Here is a 22840-nt window from a genome sequence, read left to right on the forward strand (position 1 = left end):
TGTGTAAAATAGCGTGAAGATTATAAAGTTTTCAGGGAAATACATTTTTTTAGATGTAGGTTATAGGATAACTAAATAATAAAGGAAAATCTTAAATTATCAAATATTACAGCGTTTTTAAATCGATTTATTTATTTATTAATTTATTTTCTATTAAATATTAAATTTATATTTTAAATAATAATGAGTAGAAAATTTCTCGAAACATTTCCTAACACATCCATGTAAGTAGAGAAATTTCAATAAATTTACTTAACCTGTTTAAAATCTGTTTTGAAACTTTTTTTAGTATCCATAAAAACTTATTACATGCAACGAAACTATGCAATCGATAAGTTGAATTTCGTTACGTACTATTATAGAAATTTACAAGTACAGTTTCCAATTTCGTAGTCGTTTCACAAATTACATTTCATTATTCATCGACGTTGTTGGTTTTAACTCAATCAAATTGCAACTTTTATCAAACTTTAATTATACCTATTTTACCTCATTAACTATGCAATCGACATTTTCGTGCTAACTTAACAAATTATACTAAAATATTTATGAAAAACCGACTTTTGAGCGCTCATAATTATTTTAAATTTTTAATCAGAACTAAACCCGTTTTCCGTGTAACTTTTGAACTTTACCCTATAAAAGAACTCGGCATCACGATTTTTATTAATAGGAACCATTAATCGTCAACTGAGGACGTTTACGTAATTGATATCTCTTTAAATTGGTTGTTGTCGGTTTGTGGTCGGCCTGTTTTGATCGGCGTACGTTATCCGTGGTGTGGTCGTAGTAACGTGCCACACGACGACGATGAATTAGTGAGAGCGCGTGGACGTACCGTCTACGCCCACCTGAATCCTGGCAATTGGTCACTTCCTTTTGGCGTTTATTAAGCGATTGCGACATTTCTACACCCAACATCTTGACAGCTTCTAGGACGTCTATCTTTTTCACTACGCTTCCGCGATTACGCGATCTTGAGTTATTACAGACAATAAAGACAATAGCCTTTTTTATTTTCTTGGTAATAATTTATTAAAAGCCTTATTAGGTTCGTTTATACTTAATAAAGTTTCCCATAAATCATTGTATTCACGCAAGCTTATTAGCTGTTAGATGTGATTGATTCTTAGACAGCTTAGTTTGCTACAAATCAAAGAAACGTTATTAAAGAATAAAACATGTCAAGAGCTATTATAACCAAGAAAATATGTACTTCTTGTTTTTCATATTCAGATATTGAAAGGTCATTGTTAAGTGCTGTGAAGGACCTTTGACTTTTATGTTTCATTATAATCTCATAAATTATGCGGTTAGACTTATCCTTTGACAGTATAATTACTCGTTTGAATCGGGGACTCGTGTAATTATTTCTTAATCAGAGCTAAACGCCGATTGTTTCAGCAATTCAAAAGCAGGATAAAAAAAATATTTACTTTACTTTATTACCGGTATCATTGTAACTACAAAATCAATAATAATGCAATTAAATTATTATCTAGACTTTCAAATAAGTATTATTTCTGGATACCTTGAAGCGAGATTACACAATAAAATAAATCGTCTGTTAGTATAATTACATTTATGTGTAATAAGTAATAAGTAAAAAGTAACAACCTATTTATGTTAATAAAATAATTAATTTAGCTCTATTTTCTCAACGAAAAATGTTTAGTAACGAATACAAAGGTAAGATTTAATTCGTGAACAAAAACACAATGAACTTCTTTAACATTTATGTAACAGGGTTAATTAAATAACACTAAATTTTACTGTAATGTTTCTTACGCCTACAGGTTGTAGAGTGACACCATTCTTTGCTGTAGTAATTGTTTCCTTTTCTTCTAAAATTATTTTTCTCGTGACCGTTTTATTACTTTTTGCTATTAACTTACTTTAAGTTTACACAACTCTTGTTTTAAAAATAGCTTATTTAGCCATGTTAACACATTTTTCTAACTTCTATATAGCGCAAAGAAACTGTCCCAAATGTTATGGTTTCTATGACTCTCTTATATTTGCTATCGAGTTTGTTCTGTTTTTGCGTACTCATCAAAGATCCCAAATTTGAGTTCGAGAAACTTTGGAGAATTCATAAAAAAATTACTTTCTCGCATTTATACATAATCTAATAACATTAACATTTCGTTGTGTGTTCATATATCATGTCAAGCGCAATCAAAATCATTGTGACAATTATAGAATTTTTGTTTCGTTATATTTAAACCAAAGTTATTTTCATAATACCACGTTTTTCATTGTTTTTGATGTTTTACCTGTACTTGTCTGATAATGTTTTCCCGTGTTTACACAACTTCCCACGTGTCCATAAAACAACTGCGTTTTTGAGATTCGTCATGGATTATCACTTAGGTATTACTATGCTCTGGGTTGGGGATCAAATATCTCTCTCTTCTGGTTATACATTCAGAGCTTGTATTCGTTCTTTTTTCCGAAACTATTGTGAATGTTGCGAATCTAAGCAGTAAAGTCATAATTACGCTTCCCTTATAGTTCAGTACCTTATCTCTGATAATCTGTGGGCTTCTTTATTTTGGTTTAGGGAAAATTACGGAAACTGCTGTGAGGTGATACTAAATTCTCTGGTGTATAAGAATTGTGTGTTTTTAATGGTACTTTTTCCACCGAAGAAGAAACGCTGGAATTGTTTTCAGATTTAGTCATAAGATAAGTCTTCTGCTCTTGGAGTAGTGCACACTAAAGACTGTTGTGACCCAGCTGACAAAGCAAAATCTTCATCAGGAATATGTGAGGGCTGAATACTCAAAGCTCTTGTTACACCCTATTGAAATCTCCCAGATATTTCTTCATCCCAGAAGATTGCAAATGGTTTTAAGGCTACTTTATCTATAAGTTGTATTACTTGGAAGAAATTATAACATGATGTCAAGTTTATCAACAGCGCTTCATAAACAGATGAGATGTATGAAGAAGCGAAACTAGTTACACACTTTTTACATCTGTCCATGCTGAAACAGTTTGCTGATGATGAAATGTGAGTCGGCAGTCTTTCTCATTAATACTATAAATTCTTTCAGAATGCCGTAACTCGCAAGAACTTTCGTTTATTATCGGTATACCAATGTCGCTCAATCAAAATATACGCCCATTGAGTTCGTCTTCCATTTCCGTACTCAAATATGGATTCTAACCACGATTTCTGATCTGTAATCCACTCTTAATATGATCGCGTAGTGTTCTCCTTGGAATTCGATGCACTTTAGAAGCTGTTTTAACGCTTATTCCATCATCCTCTTGTAGCCTTCAGCTACTCTTCTGTCCAGAGAGCTCTTTTCCATCTTCATTGTCATTACACATTAAATCATAACTTATTAAGGTCGTACATAACTTAAAATCGTATTGAAAACGAACTTTGGAGGAATATAGGCAAGAAATAGTATATTGTTTTATATGGAAGAGAAGCAGTGCTTTTTATGGCGTGGTCTGTCGCTTAGCGACGAACGCAGTGAGTCGCTAATGACAGATGAGCCGTTAAAATTGTGGCGTGTCCGACAGTTTGCCGGACGAACGAAGTGAGTCCGGCAATGACGGACCAGCCACAAACGAATCTGCTTCTCTTCCGAATAAAACATAGTATTTTTTCTTCAAACGTTGCAAATAATTGCAATATAAATTTTAATAAATTTAATAAAATGACAATTAACTTATTATGTATTAATGAGAAATCGAAGGACGTCATGACAAAATAACGTTAGCAACGACGACGTAAATTTGACAACCAATAAAAAAAAGTAAACAGTTTTGCGCGAATTTTAACTTTTAACTGTTAGTTAAATTTATTTTGTACAAAATGTCGTCCGAAATTAACGATATCGCGAAGAAGGTAATAGAAAATAGTTTATTACCTTCGAAATCTACTAAAATATATAATGGTGCGTACAATAAATTTCTTACATGGTGTAATAAAAAAAATATAAAAGACTATTCGGAAAATTATTTGTTTTGTTCTTTAATTTATTTAGTTTTTTTATGTGATATTAATTTGAGATGAAAATAAGAAAGCAAACAATTAAAAGGTTAGTTTCATTTTTTATTAATTTTTAAAATCTTTACTTAGCGTCCGTGAAGCAAAAAAATATCTTTTCCAATACGGCGCTAAAGTGACATGTGCTTCAGCGCTATGGCGCTAAAGTGAAATTTACTTTAGCGCCATAACGCTGAAGTACTTTTTTGCTATGTTGATCTTACCAACCGTCGTTATGCAACAATGACTTACTTCTACCGCGAGTAAACACGACAACAAAGTTGTCATTTAATGACGTTTGAAGAAAAAAATTATTAATTAATAGATACAGCTCCAGAAATAGTCTTACATTTTACTACACCACAAGAGTGAAAGCTTCTTGGGATTCTTTTTAACTCATTCTCTATAACTTGTGAAATCCGATACTATTCAAAACTCTGTATTTAGAATTCACAGCGGGTTATAAGTATTAATTATTACTAATAGACGTCTTGACACGCCGGTGAGTCATTGCCAATAATTCTCAAACGTATTCAAAAAAGAAACTAATTCACAAAGCAAATATTTGTTATTGCAAAAATTTGCGCAATGACACTTTCTTGGGTTTATTAAGCGTCGTTTTCATCTTCCAACAATTCACGTTTATTACATGTAAGTACACAATAGAAATAGGTTATTTTCGGACTTGAAATCTAGGTGTAGAATGCTGAATTCGGCTTTAGGGGTACATAAAGGTATCACCTTGGAGAAGCCTTAGCAGCTTTTAAAGCAATTTTGATAGAAGTCAATAGTGATTCATTGTTTCCATTAATGATTCAAAATGTAATAATGTAAACGATAATATGAAAGACAGATAAGACTTATACTCTTATTATCTCAGATAAAACAAGAACAATAGAGATGAGTATTTAATTTTGCAGATTAAGCATTGTAGAAGAAACTACATTCATTAAAATGGATGTGAGTTCTGCAGAATCAGACGAAAACTTTGCCGACTCGGCAATAACTTGATACCAAAATGAGCTTTGCAAGCTCCATCTAATAATATCCAGAACGTTGCGGAGTTGAATGCAGATTTTTGGAAATTAAATTTTGCAAACTTTATATAGCACAAACATGATTGTGGCAAATTCTGCATAAATTAGAATACGTAAGTCTGGAAAATTGAACTTTGTAGATCTTGTTTAAATCCAGAACCAAGGTTGGACTTCGTAGATTTAAGGTCTACACTTAATTTTTCATAATTGAGTAACCTCTCATTATTTGAGTTCCAGTTTCTGTGCAAAGAAAATGTTTGACAAATCATTGTTATTTGCAAGACAAAGCAGTTGCATTCTCACTAATTGCAATTACTAGTACAGTTTTTACTAGTGTGTAACATAAAAGTCTTGTTTTTCTTACAGTTTACGCATTGTTTACGTATTTTACGCATACATTATACGTAGTCTATGCGTTGTTTATACTAAAATGTAGACAATCTTTTTTTACGCGTGGAGACTCATACTTGGTATAAACATAATAATTTTTACAAACAGGAAAACGTTTCTTAAATAGTTTGTTAAATCCATAGATATTCTTAAAACTATCATTTCAAGAACTTTCTACTTAATTTGAGTGTATTTTTTAAATCAGGTGATTTTAAGATATATAAGGATTTTTTTAATAGCTAAATAAGCATGAAAATAATGATCTACAATATCAGGTTACAGTTTTGTATTTAGTCGTGTTCTAATCGGATACAACCTTGAAGTATCCTCCTGTCTGAAGAATCAATGCGTCTCTGAAAATAGCATCTTTCAGGACAGGATAGACGTGCCTGTAACGCGTCCGCGGAGAGTCAACTGGAGACAATCCGTTCTATCTATAGTGTTGGGAGTACGACTTAAGAAGCGAACGTTCTGTTCATGGCTAATACTAGTATACATTTGTTGTCGCCGGTTCTCGACCGAACCAAACAATTAGTAGTAGTACCGCGTGCTGTTCCGATCGGGCACAATTAAAAGTCGGTCGCCCGGAGTGTGTTGCGCAATCGTTCGCGGATACGTACTTGGACAACGAGCCAACATTACGAATATTCCCACGGTTTAACGCGATTGTTATCTGTGGTCGTAAAAACGCTTGCCCGTTTGTACGGCCGTTATTATTGCAACGCGCGTACCACTTCGGATGGAAACAAAGCCAACACAACGACGAATCGTACGTACCATTTTTGGTACCAATACAAGAACGATCCTTATATGCAATACACTTTAATTTCCCAGTATATTATATTAAAAGCCTTACTGAAATTGTACTTAATCATGTTTTACGATTAGATTAATATAATGGTTTAGTATATTTCATTTACTTTCACATTGCTTTCAAAATAACGCCAAATAGAACCGTTTTACACTGTTTGCGGAGTTTAACAGTACTCTTTTCTATTGTCATAGCGTGTAATAGCTAAGTTGTTGGTTTCTCAAACAGACCGTGTAACAGTTATCGGTTATCAGAACATTATTAATTGTTATTATACTATGCGGGTTTTCGCTTAACATTTTCCTTCCGCGTTCTGTTTCGATCGGTGGTTTGGCAGAATCGGCGTCGGGACGCCATTCGGACCGAGCGACGCCGGCCGCCGCGGCGTCCCCAAAGATCAATAAACTCAACTAAACGAACTATAACGCACACGCGGCACGAATTTGGGGACCTATTTTTAAGGTCCTCCCTATTCCACTTCTGTTCGCGTTCCAGGTATCGAATAAATTTTTTTTACCATTTTTAATACCAACACGACAAGCTTATTTTAATAAACCATTTACTTACAAAATGTTTACATTTATTTTTAAGAGCCCTTAGTTAATCCTCAAAGTGTAAACTTGTGCTTTAAATTATGCTATAAAGCGATTATATCGTCAACAGTAAAGTGCTTGGTAGGATGATGGCTTAACTGAGACCTACGAACTTCTTGTGTTAATGGACGTTAGAAGTCGTCGGGTTAACGATACGCACTGACTCCGGTGTCCATTAAATAACAAATCGCGTAATTTACGACGGGTAATGAGAAAATCCACGATTCGGTTTGTTACACATACCAGGTGTTCAGGTGAAGCCATGAAGAACACAGAGGCCGCCTCGTGTCTTTAATTGACCTAAGCGCCATGCCTAAAAGAAAGTTTTTTAACGAAAAATCACAAACTCAACGAACTTATTTCATCATTTATTTAAATTATTTGTTTCCTAGTAGTTGAATTTAAATTTTCTATTTTCCCCTACATTTATTATAGGGGATTGGGGAAAGTTTTAGTCACGTGACTAAACACTTTTGGCACGCTCACCACGAAATCGCGTTTTGTTATTTTCTTTTCGTGCCACCCCCTAAAATCGATAGATGTATCTTAAGAGTCCCAACGTAAATTCACATATTTCGAGTTTTACGTTTACATCTTATCGCGATGGGAGAAAGAATAGCGATGAAAAAAAAAAGCGTTCGTAGACCTCTAGGATATATATACATACATTCTTAATTCCTCATTTATATAAGGCCTAGGCTGTAACAACGGTCGAACACGCAAGACGTCGAGGGGGTCATTGCCCCAGAAACCCCAATGCTAAAGACGTTTGCTCGAAATGATGGCAGCGCAAGGCACCCTTAATCGTCAAAATGAACCAAAAAATTTTATGTTTTTAGTATTCCAAGGTTGATAAATAATTTTCGTAACTAATGAATCACGACCAAAATGGTTGTTTCTCTTCATCGTTATCACGACACCAAGACGTTTATCGTCTAAAATACATATAACCAATCAATATGTATCACGAGTAAATATTTAATTGCGTTTCTTTCGCGCTTCCTTAACCTTATTACGATCGGTCACGAAAGCTCTTCAGATAGCAGATCTCTTAATGCCACTTCGTATTAGCGATTCCATATTTTGAAACAATACGAAATGTTTTTGCATAATTCTTGTCGCGATAACGTCTCCTTTTGTGCGAAATGTTACCTTTTAAAGCTCCATATCGGTTTAGAAGCGCAACATCGACGTCACACCGTCACGCACGTGACGCTTAAACCTTGTACGCACTATCTCGGATGTATCAAAAGGAAAGATAGAAACCCTATTTAAGCTTAGGTCACCTTATATGCCTCACTTCCATATTCTTAATTAATGAATATTTTCTTTTTTACGATAACTTAACTGGGGAATGAAAGGTTAAATGATATTCGAGCAGAGTTAGGCTATCTTTACTATTATAATTAGTTTGGAGTGAAAAAAGGTATTGCGTGAAAGGGTATTCAAATTAGCTTAGTAGCTTTTCTTTAAGGTAATATACAATTCCTTTTATGGGGCATATAAATTTTTGAATAATGAATATGCGGGTTAATACTGAAATATGCATTTATACCGTTCTTTGACCAAGAATAAGGAAGTGTAGAGTCGACATCGCGGCGTCATCTCACTACGTTTGCAGACAACCCATGTCACGTTGGTAAATCATTACAATATAAAATATTTTATTTTATTTTTCTAAAGAACGAAGATTGCATCGTTTCAGACTCTGACCGATGAAAGCATCATCCACAATCGGAAGTAAACCGCAACGGTGGAGATTCCTCATCAGATACCGTAACAACGTCAAAGCCGATCGTTTATTGACCTTTTAGTCACTTCTTATAAATAAAAATATTTTGATATTGATAAAATGTTGATGTGAATAATAAAACAAATAAAAACATCACTCTCAGACTTTTCCTATCAATTTGCAGTAATAGCACGAAAACTGAACGTTTATGCCCGTCTAGGGTTAAAGAGTGCACAAGACGAGGAAAAGAATGTTTCATAGAAGAGAAAAAGAGAGAGACGAAGATAGTTCTCGCGATCGTATCTTCCGCTAAGTAGATTATTATACAATGGCCGCCGGGCGGACATGCGGAATTAATAAGCCTCTTTCACACGAAAATACCTATGGAAATTTCATCCAGTTAAGAGCGACTATCGCAACTTTACAATGTACGTTGTCATTAGAACGTGTACCTTTTCCCTGGGTACACGTAAAGCGCATAAACAATGGTGGTGCATCTGATTTTATGCTTGCTCTTACCAACGTTGGTGCGTGTGTATGCGTGAGCTTTACAACTATATGTGTATATAGGGGAGTCAATTTAAATTTCACTTTAGAAATTTGTACTGAAATAATGAGGCCGATAATTTTAGGAAAATAATTTATTTCATGTCTTATAGATGATTAGAAATCACAATAAATCAGTTTTGTTAAGTTCTAATTTTTATATGCTCCATTACTGGCATCTTATTGATGAGAACTAAATCATTGATGAGGATTTATTCCTTGTTGAAAAGTAACTTATCCGGGTTGACCAATACAACCAGGTTAACCTTCAAATCCTGATTGACTCCAGATCCTTGATGATTACCACGATGAGATAGTTGTTGGTTCCTTGAACAACGGAAGCTTCACCATCAGTAACTGGTTTTAATTGGTTCTGCTCATTTTGAGCAATTTTATTCTCAATTTCATAGTTGAATTGGTAATTTCTTGATCCATAATTGGTGTTTTCAGCATGAATTGTATTAGCACGAGCTTCGGGGTTGTTGAAACTAAAATTGTCTGGACCAAATGGAACGATGAGGAACTGATGATTTAATCCATCCCCTGTTTAATTTGGTGTTGTCAAAAGGCAAAGGAAGGTTGAAGTTGGTAGATGATTTTCGAAAAACTGGTGTTGATAGGGTGGTTGTCCATTACAGTTGATTGATTGTTCAGTAAAGTTGTGTGGTGGATCGTTGAAATAAGTTATTTTTCTATTAAAATTAATTAAGGAGATTGATTGATTGAGGAAACGGATGGGGGTGGTGGAGGCAGCGAGGGTACGTAGGGAGAAGCTGGAGAAAGATAGGAATTACATAAATTATTGGTATTGTAGTTTTTTAAATTGTAACCTTTTGGAAAACAATAAATTATTATTATTATTAAAATTGAGTTGTTGAAGTTCAAATTAAATTTGAACGAAAATTTGTACTGAAATAATGAGGCCAATAATTTTAGGAAAACCATTTATTTTCCATTTTTTACAATTTGCATGCCTTACAGATTATTATAAATCACAATAAATCGTTATTATTAATTTCTAATATTTATATCCTCCATTGCTAGCATCTTGTTGAGTGTAAGCTTGTTGTCCATTAAAAGTTGGTTGATGAGAACTCAATCCTTGATGAGCATCTACTCCTTGTTGAGGAGCAGCGTATCCTGATTGACCATGTTGACCTCCAAATCCTTGTTGACCTCCAAATCCTTGTTGACCCCCAAATCCTTGTTTACCTCCAAATCCTTGTTGACCTCCAAATCCTTGTTTTCCTCCGAATCCTGGTTGTTGTTTGTTATTAAATCCTCCTTGGTAATTTCCCACTACTTCAGGTTGTTGAGCAGAATAACTTTTTGGGGTATTATAACCTTGTTGAGCATTGTAATTATATCCACGTTGTCCTTCAGCAGCAGCGGATTTAGCAGCATCAGAGGCAGCGGAAGAAATGGCTTGATCGATGTGTTCACCAATAGGTTGGAATCCATTTTCATCAGCAATATAGTTTACGGTGTAAACTTTACCATCATCCCCAGGATAAGAGTAACTTCCTTGTACAACGGAAGCTTCACCATCGGTCACTGCTTTCAATTGTCCCTGTTCGTTTTGAGCGATTTTATTTTCAGTTTCATAGTTGAATTGATAATTTCCTGATCCATCATTGGTGTTTTCAGCACGAATTGTATTAGCACGAGCTTCTGGGTTATTGGATCTGAAATTGGCTGGGCCATAAACAGGGGATGGACCAGATGGAACTTGATGATTGAAGGTAGAAAATGATTTTCTTAAAACTGGTGTTGTTGGGAGGGTTGGGGTTATGTATTGGTGAGATGGTTGTCCGTTAAAGTTGATTGGTTGTCCATTGAAATTTGTTGATTTTCCATTAAAATCGATTGGTTGTCCATTAAAATTAGTTGGGTTTAAATTTGATGGTCCATTAAAGGGTGTGCTTAAAAATTGAGCACCACCAGCTGTTTTTGCTGAATTGGGTGGAAGATAAGTGTTATCTAATTTTGCCGAATAAGCAAATCCAGCTAAAAGAATTAAAGCGAACTAAACAGAAAAAAATAAGATTAAGATAAAAATTTTTAACGTTTAATTTTCGTCTTACCACTTTCATCTTTGTTCTGATAAGTAACTTCTTGTTGATTACTTCTTGTAGGACACCAAGCAATTGATGACTTTAGATAATTTGGAGCGGTTTATATACCATCCAAAACGTGGCCATCCAATTAAAAGATGATACAGGACAGATTATTACACAAGGCTTCTTCAAGGTAACATATATTTGGCGTATGTGTGCCGAATAAAAAAATTGAAAGTTTATGCACTCAATCCAGATTAGCCGCTCTCTGTCGGTACAGTCGGTACGTCTCTGTTGGTGACGCAATTCTATAAAGATAAATGGCAAGCACTTTATTTAAACACTTTGAAAGGCTTTGACATATCATGCCATTAAAAGAAATTGAAGGATGAACGAAACTTAATGAATCTCAAGTTTTATGTAATACGTTATTTTTAATTGCGCGTAAAAAATCTTTTTATAGCTTTACTGATTTAGAAATTTCTTAAACTATCTCTCACACGGTCCTTTTAAGTACTTAAAATCGGAAACGAATCCTTCTTCTGCGAAGAGGTGAATGTAATCTACAATCAGGGTTTATGCAAATAAAGCGCTCATCCGATACAATTTATTCGCAGTCTCCCTCGTTTTCCGCGTTACCGTTCGTTTGTTCGTTTAGAACGAGATTCAAGAAGAAGTAAATTCTTATTAAATGTTAAACTAAGGTATCGATACAGTTCTAAATTTATCTTTTTTAACGTTTATTTCTGTTCTTGTTACAGGGAGAAGACGATCGCGGAGGACGTCGCCACACAATTCCCCGCCCCCTTGGTCGGCTACATTAGTTTTAGTTCTAGCTTCTATGTCGTTATTTAGTATAGTCGGTGAGTAAATTTTTTTTAATTTTTTTAATATTGAAATGATGCAATCTCAAGTTGTGCATGTAAATAGAATTAATTATACCACTCAACATGTGTTGCTACCTTTTACTTCACAGCAGAAAATTATATTTCTGCTTCAATGATTTCCTGGTAATTAACAGGTCGTCAAACAACTGCCTTTAATGTTTTTGAGAATATAAATTGTTTGAGATTGACAGGAGTACACCATCGATCAATAAGAAAAAGAAGATTTAAAAGAGGAAATTACATTTTGTTGGAACCAAATGACTCCATCGATCAACTGTTTAAGTTAACTATTAATATCTTGTGGAATTTCCTTTAAATTTCCTCACAACTAGATTTGTCTTGTTTTACAAATTCTCACAAGCAATTGCCAAGTCCTTCATGTCTTCACTTGGACCAGCTCCATACCAACAAGAACACTCTTAAACCATGATGAAGCCAAAATTTCTATAGCAACTAAAATAGGATAAAAAGTGTTTTTAATCAGCCTTATATAGAATCTATAGTATTCCTGACGTCAGAAATAGGTTCACACCGTGTCATTTCAAGCGGCTACAATAAAACGTGCACGATTTAAAGCGCTTTTCGTGGTAGAGCGGCCATAGAACGCTTCAATCTTTAACTTTATTGGCCCAGCCATTAAATTAAAGCAATGGGGTTCGTCGACTTTATTTAGACTTTCACTTTTTCTGGTGGGTGTCCTCAGATCTTCAGCCGTCGACGAGCCGTTAACCGACTCGTGAGGTGTTATTTTTGACGACAATGATGCGCGTCTGAAATCACATCCGCTCGTCGGCCGCTATAATTATGGCCATAGTCTGAATTTCCGACAAGACGATTAGAGACTCGGAAAAGAACCTTCCAGAAAACTTAAAATAAAAAAAAATTGGTTAACGTAGCGCGTTTTTAGACTTCGGCGATACGAAAATAAATTTACTAATTCATTTACGGATGCAATGACGTGACGCCAGTGGGCCGACTATAATACCTCGTATTTCTAAAATTTAAATATTTATGATTATGGCTACCGGTTATGCTAATTGTACATCAATGTAGACACTGTTAGCATCATATCTATTATTGTATGGTTATGTAAAATGTCCGAGAATAAAGATTCTACTTCTTCTTACTTTATAATTCCGTTTGTGACAATCAAAATGAAAATCAATAGCTTATTGGCTACGTAAACCTATCATTTTCGATTTCGATCATACAATGAAACAAATCATTCAATATTTATAGAATTATAAACACGAGTTTATACTTCTTACTGTTAGAGGAATTTCCATTTTTTTTATTATAAATATAGTTGTTGCTGAATTAATTTAGATATAATTTATCTTGTGTTCTTAAAAAAGAAGCTTAGAGGAGTCGGTGAGGCAGATTTAAATTTTATAAACTACATATACATAACCAAAAAGTCAGTTAAACGCATCTCCCACCGGTCTAGATTAAGGGCGCCGCTTAAAGAAGCGCGGTGACGCTTTTGGGCTCCCCATGGAACGAAGCTCGCGTGATAAACGTACGTTACTTATTGTGTCTGGCGACTGCTAATCACTGGGATGCCGTCGCCGGCGCTGGTGCTGCTCTTGGCCGCGGTCCAACGTTGACGGCCGAAGAGCGCCGTGTACAACGACGGTATCCGAGTGCTATTTATGCATTTCCGATAGGACGGGTTCATTAATAAAAACGAAAACCCCCCTTACAATCATTTACCCCAAATCCTACTAACGTAGTGATCCTTCGACACCCCCATAATTAACAACCACTCACAATCTTTATATTAAACCGCAATAACAACATTTAACATTGGAGTTATTATTATTGAACCTCGAAATATTAATTGCGGTTACAATTATTTACCATAACAAGTAACACGTAGTTAAGTATTGATACTGTCATAAAATGGCTACGAAGGAACCTTGAGTATCACTATAAAACGTTTATTGTTTAACAATTGGTTGAACTATGTTAAATGGGTCTTAAATAAATTATCTAAAAATAAGAGAAACTAATTACAAATTTATGTACTGTAAAACATCGATTAATTGACTAATACGGTGAGTTTTAATTTGAAACTTTAAAAACTCTGAAAATGCACGGCTAAACCCGAAACTTGCGAAACGGCTGACATACTCGTCGGGTGAAACATTTTCACGTCGTTTTCCTTTAATATGGATGAAGTACCAAGTATTTCTGGATTGCAAATATCTCCGGCTAGAAAGCGAAAATATCTCAAGTTAGGACATCTATATATCTGTGATTGAAAAGCATAAAACTGGCGCAGTCTACTATTAGCGCACTATAAAATAATATAAGGAGAAGGGACAAGTTACTTCACCTAAGCTATGTTCTGGAAGACACTCACTAATACACTTAACCGCAAAATTAACGCATCACTCTGACTTTTGGTTTTATTTCAAGAAATATTATATATTTCTGATTGTTGTAATAATTTGTGCATTATTACGCCTTTTGTATAGGATTTGCTTTTCATGAAGGGCTTGTTTTTTAAGTAAATAAGCCTCACTTTTAAAATAAAAGTAGGCATTGTTTTTTAATTGTTTTACCAATTAATAAGAAAACTGTCATTCGTGCAATACTAATGGAGCGTGCTAGACGAAATTTAAATGGTGATGAATGTGTTCAAACTGTAACTATGTCCAATGAAGGACTAACAAATCGCGAACTTGGTAGAAGGTTTGGCGTGGCTCATACAACAACGGGTTCTGCAGAGATTTGTAGAGACCAACGATTATGCTTTTCATTATGATTTTTGATGCTTCGAGCACTTAGGGAACGGTTTACTACTGCACGAAGCCAAATACACCTAAACGAGGTTCATGCCACTGCTATTAGTCAAGATACCATAAGAAGAAGACTTCGTACTCAAAATTTACGACCTCGGGCAGCAGCTACTGGTCCCAGATTATCTGCAAACCACCGAAGAAACAGATTGCCTTTTGCATGAAGGCACGTGGATTGGGAAATCCATCATTCGGAGCTGGTGTTATTTACGGATGATTCACAGTTTTGCCTCATCCAAGAGTGTACAGAAGGCCAAATGAAAGATATGCCACATGTAACATTCCAGAAACCACATTATGCGGAGGCGGTTCAGTGATGATATGGGGTGGAATATCTTTAACAGCTCGGACGGAACTTTTTATCGTTGATGGTGGACGTCTGATTTCTAAACGATACATAACAGACATTTTAGAACCTTTTGTGATACCTTTTGCATCTTATATTGGCGATTGGTTTATTCTTATGCAGGTTAATACGAGGCCACATGCGGCACATATTGTTATTGAATACTTAAATTATGTTAATATTCAAGTCCTCGAGTGGCCAGCCTATAGTCCAGACCTGAACCCAATCGAGCATCTTTGGGACATAATGGGACGAAGGATTAGAAGTCAGCAACCAACACCTAACAGCTTAGACGAGCTGCGACAGAGTCTTATTTGCGTATGGGAAGATATCCCTCAAGAAACCATCAGATTTCTAATTGAAAGTATGCCACGACGATGTCAGGCATTACATGTTGGGCCACTAGTTACTGATAGTCAAACTTATTGTTATTATCGAAATAATTCTATTCGTAATATGTTTTTCAAAATGTATGATAATTTTGACTAATTGTAATAAATCTAAATATATAAGTGGTGCGTTAATTTTGCGGTTAACTGTAGATGATTATGATGAAACTGTCAAGAATTCGATAAGAGAATTAATTTACAGATTTTTTATAAAAATGACCGTCTTATCCTTGATAAAGTATTGACTGAAGTGAAACAGCGCGATGATTTATTACAGATGTGTTGTTCAACATTGTACAAATTCATGAAAATGATAAACTTCAGGTCAGTGCCAATGTTCTAATCAATATAAACAAAATTTTGAGTAAATTAATGCTGTAGGTACCCTGATATGGTTAAATATGATATATTAATTAATGTAGGTACATGAAGAGAGATCGAAAGAGTGTGTTGATAGAACGTGATGATATAATTAGGTGGAGAAGAAGGTATTTGATGACAATTAAAGATTATAGTCGCCAAAATCGGCCAATATATTAGTTGAATGATACATCGCTAAACAGGATGACAGAATAAAATGTCGACGACAAACGTTTACAGAAGGACTGACTACAGGCTACTGATGACTACTGACTACATAGGATCTGAGGCTAATTTTGTTGTCTTTCGAAGGTAAAAAGACAACCGATTACCATGAAGAAATGAATACTGAAGTGTTTGAAAGATGGTTTGATCAAATATTAACAGTGCTAACAGACAATGCTGTTATTGTCTTGGATAATGCTTCATATCACAGCCGTAAAGTTGAAATATAGTAATATATAGTATAAAGTAAAATATGCAAGCTTGATTGACATCCAAAAATATTCAGTACAATGAAAAGATGGTTCGGTCTGAGCTTATTCACCTAATTCGACTTAATTAAGACCAATATAATACTCATGTAACACATGAGATGGCCAAAAATTGCAACAAAACTGTTTTGAGGTTACCACCGCGAACTCACCCCAATTGAGTTTATGTGGGCTCAAATAAACAATGAGGTGCAAGTAAGATTGCTTCATATAAATTAGTAGATATAGGGGTACTTTTAGTACAGGTTATCCACAATGTCGCTCCGGACAATAGGGCCGTTAATGTCAATCGATTAGAAAGACCGTCTTTCAAAAAATCGATAATCTAAATTAAATTAGACGGATTAGTAACGTTTTCACGTTCGAAAATTGTTTAATCTTTGCAATAATTAATGTAAAAGTTTAAAATTCCCCACCCCGACTCCAGATGACGTTTTAAGTAAGAAATTACAGACGTTAAGTTCTCTCCCGCTTTCTTCTAGCGCATAAGATTCGTAGCATTGTCTCTCTCCAGGAATTTTATTGATTTTTATACGCTCCAATCGTACGTTCAAATTTGAGTGACGTATTTTGGAGTTCGTGCCTTGTAGTTTCAAACTTTATTATTTTTTTTTGAGAAACTAAGCCTCAGAAACAAAAATTAAAAAATATAGGGTCAATCAATTTTAAAATACTTTCGAATAAGCCAATAAAAAAAAAGACTTAACGACACTATTGGAAAAAAATGTATGGAACATGTAATTAAAGAAGAAAGAAGAATGTGTGAGTTAAATGAAATTTCTTGTTCTAGCTCTAGTTTTAGTTCAATGAAAAATATATAACAATATAACGGTGAATAACAACTAAAATTAGAACTAACACGATCATTAGAACTAACACTATACCTAGAACTACAAACATCCGGGTTTAGCCGAGCGTCTCTTAAGACGGCTAAACCCGAATATTTTGTAGTTCTAGCTCTAGTGTTAGTTCCACTTTTAGTTCAATAAAAATATACAATAATCTAGCACTGAATAACAATTAAAACTAAAATTGACACTAGACCTAGAACTAGAAACATTCGGGTTTAGCCGAGTGTCTCTTAAGACGGCTAAACCCGAATGTTTTTAGTTCTAGCTCTAGTGTTAGTTACACTTTTAGTTAAAACTTAAAAAGTAAACAACAATGTAGCGATGAATTCATCATTGTATCAAAATTTGACTGTACTTTTAATTTAAAATTCTACGACAAGAATTTGTATTTTACTCCCCTGATCAAAGCTCACAACCTTGACCTTTATATCCAATCGTCCGCCTTCTCATCTTCTTGAGCCCTCTTAAACATGACTAACAATGAGTTCTTGGGGAATTCGTTAAGGGGTGTCCACAATGGCTTGCAGCGAAGGCATGTCATTGTGCCGCCCCTGATCGGGCGAATTAAGGACGGAATAATAACGACGCTGGATAACGGGGCGATTGTTTTTTAACCAACCCCATAAGCTACGAGCGCCATGGACGCATATTGGAGTAGTGGAAATACAATGCTGGCCGAATCCTTAGAAATAAGCCGGCTGCACACCGCAAGAACGTCCAGGAATCCTCGCCTCCAACACAGAAGGGGTTACCTTTTTGCGGTTTTGAATCGGCGTAGCTGATCGGTATGTCTCAATTTCGGCACAATATACAAAATAAATGCGTTTCTTTGTTCGTAACTTTTAATTGGTTTTCGAAAAGATTGGTTTAGAACGTTATCTAAAGAAAATCTGTTTAATGTATTTCCTTTTCTTAAATGCTCTAAATATTATTGCTGAACGCCCAAGTAGTTTTATGGTGGAAGCTTGACCGGTAACGTCAAGAAAACGCTCTGGAAGTCGTAAAGAAACAAGTAATTAAATCAGTTCGTTAAACTCTCACTGTATTCCGGAGCGGCACCGCGCTCCGGTGTTATTCATTTGTGAAAGTCCAGATATGGTAGATTTAATCAAACGGGTCCGGCGGCGTCGCGCGGGGTCTTTCGAAAACCGTTTTATGGTTTCCCCGGGGAAGCAATAAAATAGTTTAATCGCGTCATAAAAGGTGTAGACCGACTTTTGTCACAAAGGTTTAAAAACGCATGTGCAAAATATTAATAATAAAAACCCGGAACAGTTATAATAACTTGTTCTAACAATCATTTTTAAAGTATTATATGGGTCGGCTTCGAAATGACCTCAATCGAGTACCACAATTATTCATCTAATTAACGGTTATTATAGATTATGTGATCTGGTTTTCGATACGGGAGTCAAGACTTCCATTTAGGGGAGGTTGCAAAACAATGGACCCGATTCGAAAGAAACACACCGCACGACAACGAATTGTGTTTTTTTTTGTTTCCTTGTTGGCCAACGTGTTCACCATGGAAAGCAGACTTATTATTGCACTTTTGGGTTGATATCATTATGAAATATCTAAAAATAAATAATGGTAGATACTTCGTAGTATACAATCAATATTTTTATAAAAGTTTGAGGTCACCAACAGTAATCTAATTAATAGAGGTCACTATATTGTAAAACTTCAACCTATATAATCTAACAATAAGAACTTTTCCGCTGTTGTTGTATAAGTTCATCAAATATTACTTTGTTAACGAGGTTCGTTCAAGAATTCGCTTCATCGGGCCTCATTTAAAAACTTACAAATTTTTGCATTAACGGAAGTTATATAAGTGTCACTCACCGATTTCAACGCAATTTAGTAAAGTGGTTGTGTAATAAGATTAACGTATTTCTTTATACGTGATGGGTGAACCTCCTTGGTGCGTGTTGCAGGGGTTGGAAATTGGGGCTAAAAGTTAATTCGTTTATATTTTCGAAACGAAAACTGGATGTATACAAAAAAGAAAGTATTCACATTCAAGGATATTTTATAGGACTATATTTTTTAAAATTGCTGTTTTTATCCATTTTAGTTTCCAGTTGCATCCTCCGCAAAAATTTTTCATTATAAATGTATCTAAAAGAGAGTCTTAGCTTCCTTTCTTTAGCTAATCCTTCAATTTCGAATAGATACGTTCATTACTGAGGAGCTTAACCACAGACTTCGATGTATTCAACCTTAGATTGTGCATATATGATGTGAGTCGCAAGGTTTGAGGTCCAGGTTAATATTTTTCTTGAGCACAATAACACAACCTTACATAACAATGATCCACTACTATTGCAGCAGACACTCTCAACCTGTACCAGTTGAAAGCAATGAAATAGATCAAGAAGGACTTTATGCATCTAAGTATATTATCATTATGCAGAAAATGCACATAAATCGAAACATTTATACCTTTCTGTATCCTAAATGGTTGAAATTGAATGAAACGCCTAACCGCAGTCTAATAGCAGTGTAGTGATTGTGCAATTATAAGCATCCCTGGATTTAGACCGAATAAAGGAAAAATGTCAGCAAGAACTGCTTGCTAGAAATGAAGTGACGCTGATTGACCAAAGGTATTTTCGCCATTCATTTTTTCAACCGCCATTTTTTTGTATCTTGTATCCTCCCTGGACAATAAGTTTAGCTGTCATCGCCTTCTTTACGCCCTGCAGAATCTTCTTCTTCTATGCTTTCCTGGCGGGATCTACCGTCAGATCTTTTTTGGCAATCTATTCTCGCCCATTCTGTTCAATTGCCCATGCTATGATAACTCCATCTGCGTGCATTATTTTCTCAATGACATTATTTGTAATGTATTGGAGTCTAGCTTTTCTTTAGGTTTCGTTTCGCCTATATTTTTGTGATGTGTCCCAAGTTTCAGAGCAATACAATGTAATTCCTTCTATTATACAACGGTATATTAGGCGTTTAGCGCAGTTCTTTATTCCTTTAGACCAACATATGACGTTTGAGCTGCTGTACTGGTTTATGTCCTAAATTTATTCTATGAGCTATATTCCTCTCGCAATTTGTAGTCTTTCTGAATAAAAATCTCAGGTGTACAAACTCTTTCCACTCCGTTATTTAGCAGTCTTCTGAATCTTTTCTATCTGCAGCCACAACGACTTGGTAAAGTATAAAAAGGAGTCATTTATTCGTACTCCCATATTCGAGCATGTCCGCACATGATCTACCAACCTTAAAACCACCTTATTCTTGCATGCTTTCCAACCCAACTAGTGACACTAACCCCTCATAAAAATAAACGTTATTTTTGTGACAACTTATCAGGCCATAGCCATTAACTCTTCTGCTTATAATATGAACACCTTAATTAAAATTATACCTTTTAAGCAAAAACTATGGGCTAGCAAAATCAATGATCTGATTTACATAAAGGCAAGAAAGTCATAATAGAGAAAACAATATACTGTAATGTTCTCTTGTACGAGCGATTTAGGATTAGGGTTAATGGCTACCTCATGCATCAACCTCATGATGAACAAATTATGAGTATATCTGAGCAAAGTAAGGTTGTGGTTTATTTTAGAGCAATTAATCTGCTCTACAGATTGTAACTTGCAGTAATGTCTTATGTAGTTAATACACATTAAATCAGATAACATCAGCAGGAAAATATTCGTGATGCTCTTTCATGCGTATTTTAACGCATTTCACTCTCTTTTTTCTTCTAGCTTGATAGCATCGGTCGCGTGATGTCTATATCATGTCACGTATGACCTGTATCCATCTCACGTTATGCAACAACTCAACACCCTCTGTTCTGACAATTATTATTATGAATCAATGAGCTAACATTTTACTTACTTAAACATAATTGTTAGTCATAATTCTTGCCTTACTAGACTAGAGTACTAGAAATGAGTTTGGATAGATAAAATTATAACAAAATGAGATTTATGATAAATTTAAAATGATCTCTATATGATTTTTTGTCATCAGCATATCACTATATTATTATTAATATATAAAGTTATAAAAATTATCGTTTATTTTAAATCTAGATAATAAAAACGTACCCCATTAAAATCTCTTAAGATACATTTTATTTCACACTCGATGCCGCTTTCGCAATTCAAATAAAAAGTTATTCAATTTCTTCACGACATAAATTAATTGTAATTATACCCAATTATTCATGGCGACGTAATCAGAACGGTGTTTTTTTATTTTATTCCATGAGTATATCAGTCCATCGGTTTTAAACGTTTAATTAGGAACGAAATCACCCGCGTTGCTCTTGGAGAGAAAAAGAGATCGACAAGTAAAAGATGCGAACATTTAAAAGCACCACGTCGTCGGTTCGTTCCGGTAACCGCGTTTGAACGTACTATCAGAACAGTTTCGAGTCTGCCCCGATATAATAAAGCAATAATTAATTATGTATGATGTTGCTACGGTCAGCGCACGTACAGTTTGTCTCACTCGGAAGAGTTCACCAACACCGAGAGTTTTAAAGAACTCGATAAGCTCGAGAAGGTGCTAAGAAGAAAATCTTAACGAATATTTAAATGGTTAATAGAGAAATATTGAGAAAACATAACGTATTGTAATTTGTAATTGAGCGACGAAAACGGTTCATTAATGAGTTTGAGACGTTGAAATCGACGGCGCACAACGCTCTTATTAACGTTAATAACGCTTATAAAACGGTCAATAGCGCTCGGATATTTAAATGATAATGCAAATTACGCCGCCGCCGTACCGGATACACTTTCCATATTTATACGGACACGAGCACAATGCAAGATAGCCGAACGGCGAGTTCGCTATCTCGTCGGCGATCTACTGTAACGATATCGATTTATTATAATCGTCGCATTGGTACGCAAGGTGTACGTCATCGTTCGAGGGATAAGAAAAACGGCGAAAGAACGATTCTGAAGATTTTTGTGCAAGGACGACAGCCTGTCGATGTCCGGTGAATTATTGGAAGCCGATTTCCTTCTCGCGTAACAAGTAGATGAAAAATGGGTTTCACTGAACGATTTATTGATATCAAACGTCGGCTTATTACTGTCTATACTATGTGGGAATGAAAAGCGTCTAGACTGTAGATTACAGTAAATAGGTTGAAGTGGAGCTTTCGTGTTAACTTTGCGTGTATTATAAAGGAATAAAGTTAGAAATAGGTACAAAAATTACACCACTTTGTGTTATTGATTATGAAATTTATCTCTTAATGCTTTTAATAGAACTTAAGTGGTAAATTTTGCTAATATTAAAGTAATAATTTAAATAAATAAATAATCATCTTTTATATTATTTAACGTTGTTACTCACTCAACGTTTCTTTTCCCAATGACAATGAAAGTAAGTCCACGAGCATAATTTGTAACAGGTTCTTACAATATGAACCTTGGCCTGTTTAAAGTATAAGCTTGAAACGGAACCAAATCTCTTTAATTTTTTTTAATGTTTGTTTAAGTAATTATAGGTTTTCTTTGAGATTTTATTGGGTTTTTGAATACAGTAGT

The 22840-nt window shown here is 34.9% G+C and overlaps 2 protein-coding genes across 3 annotated transcripts in view; one reads left to right on the forward strand and one right to left on the reverse strand.

Moving 5' to 3' along the window:
• LOC111420245 (pro-epidermal growth factor-like) overlaps positions 1-22840 on the forward strand; it is a 126434-nt gene that overhangs the window by 67915 nt on the left and 35679 nt on the right. For both annotated transcript variants that reach the window (XM_071195893.1, XM_023053231.2), the window contains one exon: positions 11934-12035. In XM_071195893.1, the coding sequence (XP_071051994.1) occupies positions 11934-12035 (102 nt within the window). The remainder of the gene's footprint in view (positions 1-11933; positions 12036-22840) is intronic.
• LOC111420100 (pupal cuticle protein 36-like) lies at positions 10046-11308 on the reverse strand. Its single transcript, XM_023053048.2, has 2 exons — positions 11200-11308; positions 10046-11141 (listed from the first exon to the last, which is right to left on the reverse strand). The coding sequence occupies exons 1-2, from the start codon at positions 11206-11208 to the stop codon at positions 10134-10136; spliced, it is 1017 nt and encodes a 338-aa protein (XP_022908816.2). The 5' UTR covers positions 11209-11308; the 3' UTR covers positions 10046-10133.

Source organism: Onthophagus taurus, chromosome 1, assembly GCF_036711975.1.
Source record: "Onthophagus taurus isolate NC chromosome 1, IU_Otau_3.0, whole genome shotgun sequence".
NCBI lineage: Eukaryota > Metazoa > Arthropoda > Insecta > Coleoptera > Scarabaeidae > Onthophagus > Onthophagus taurus.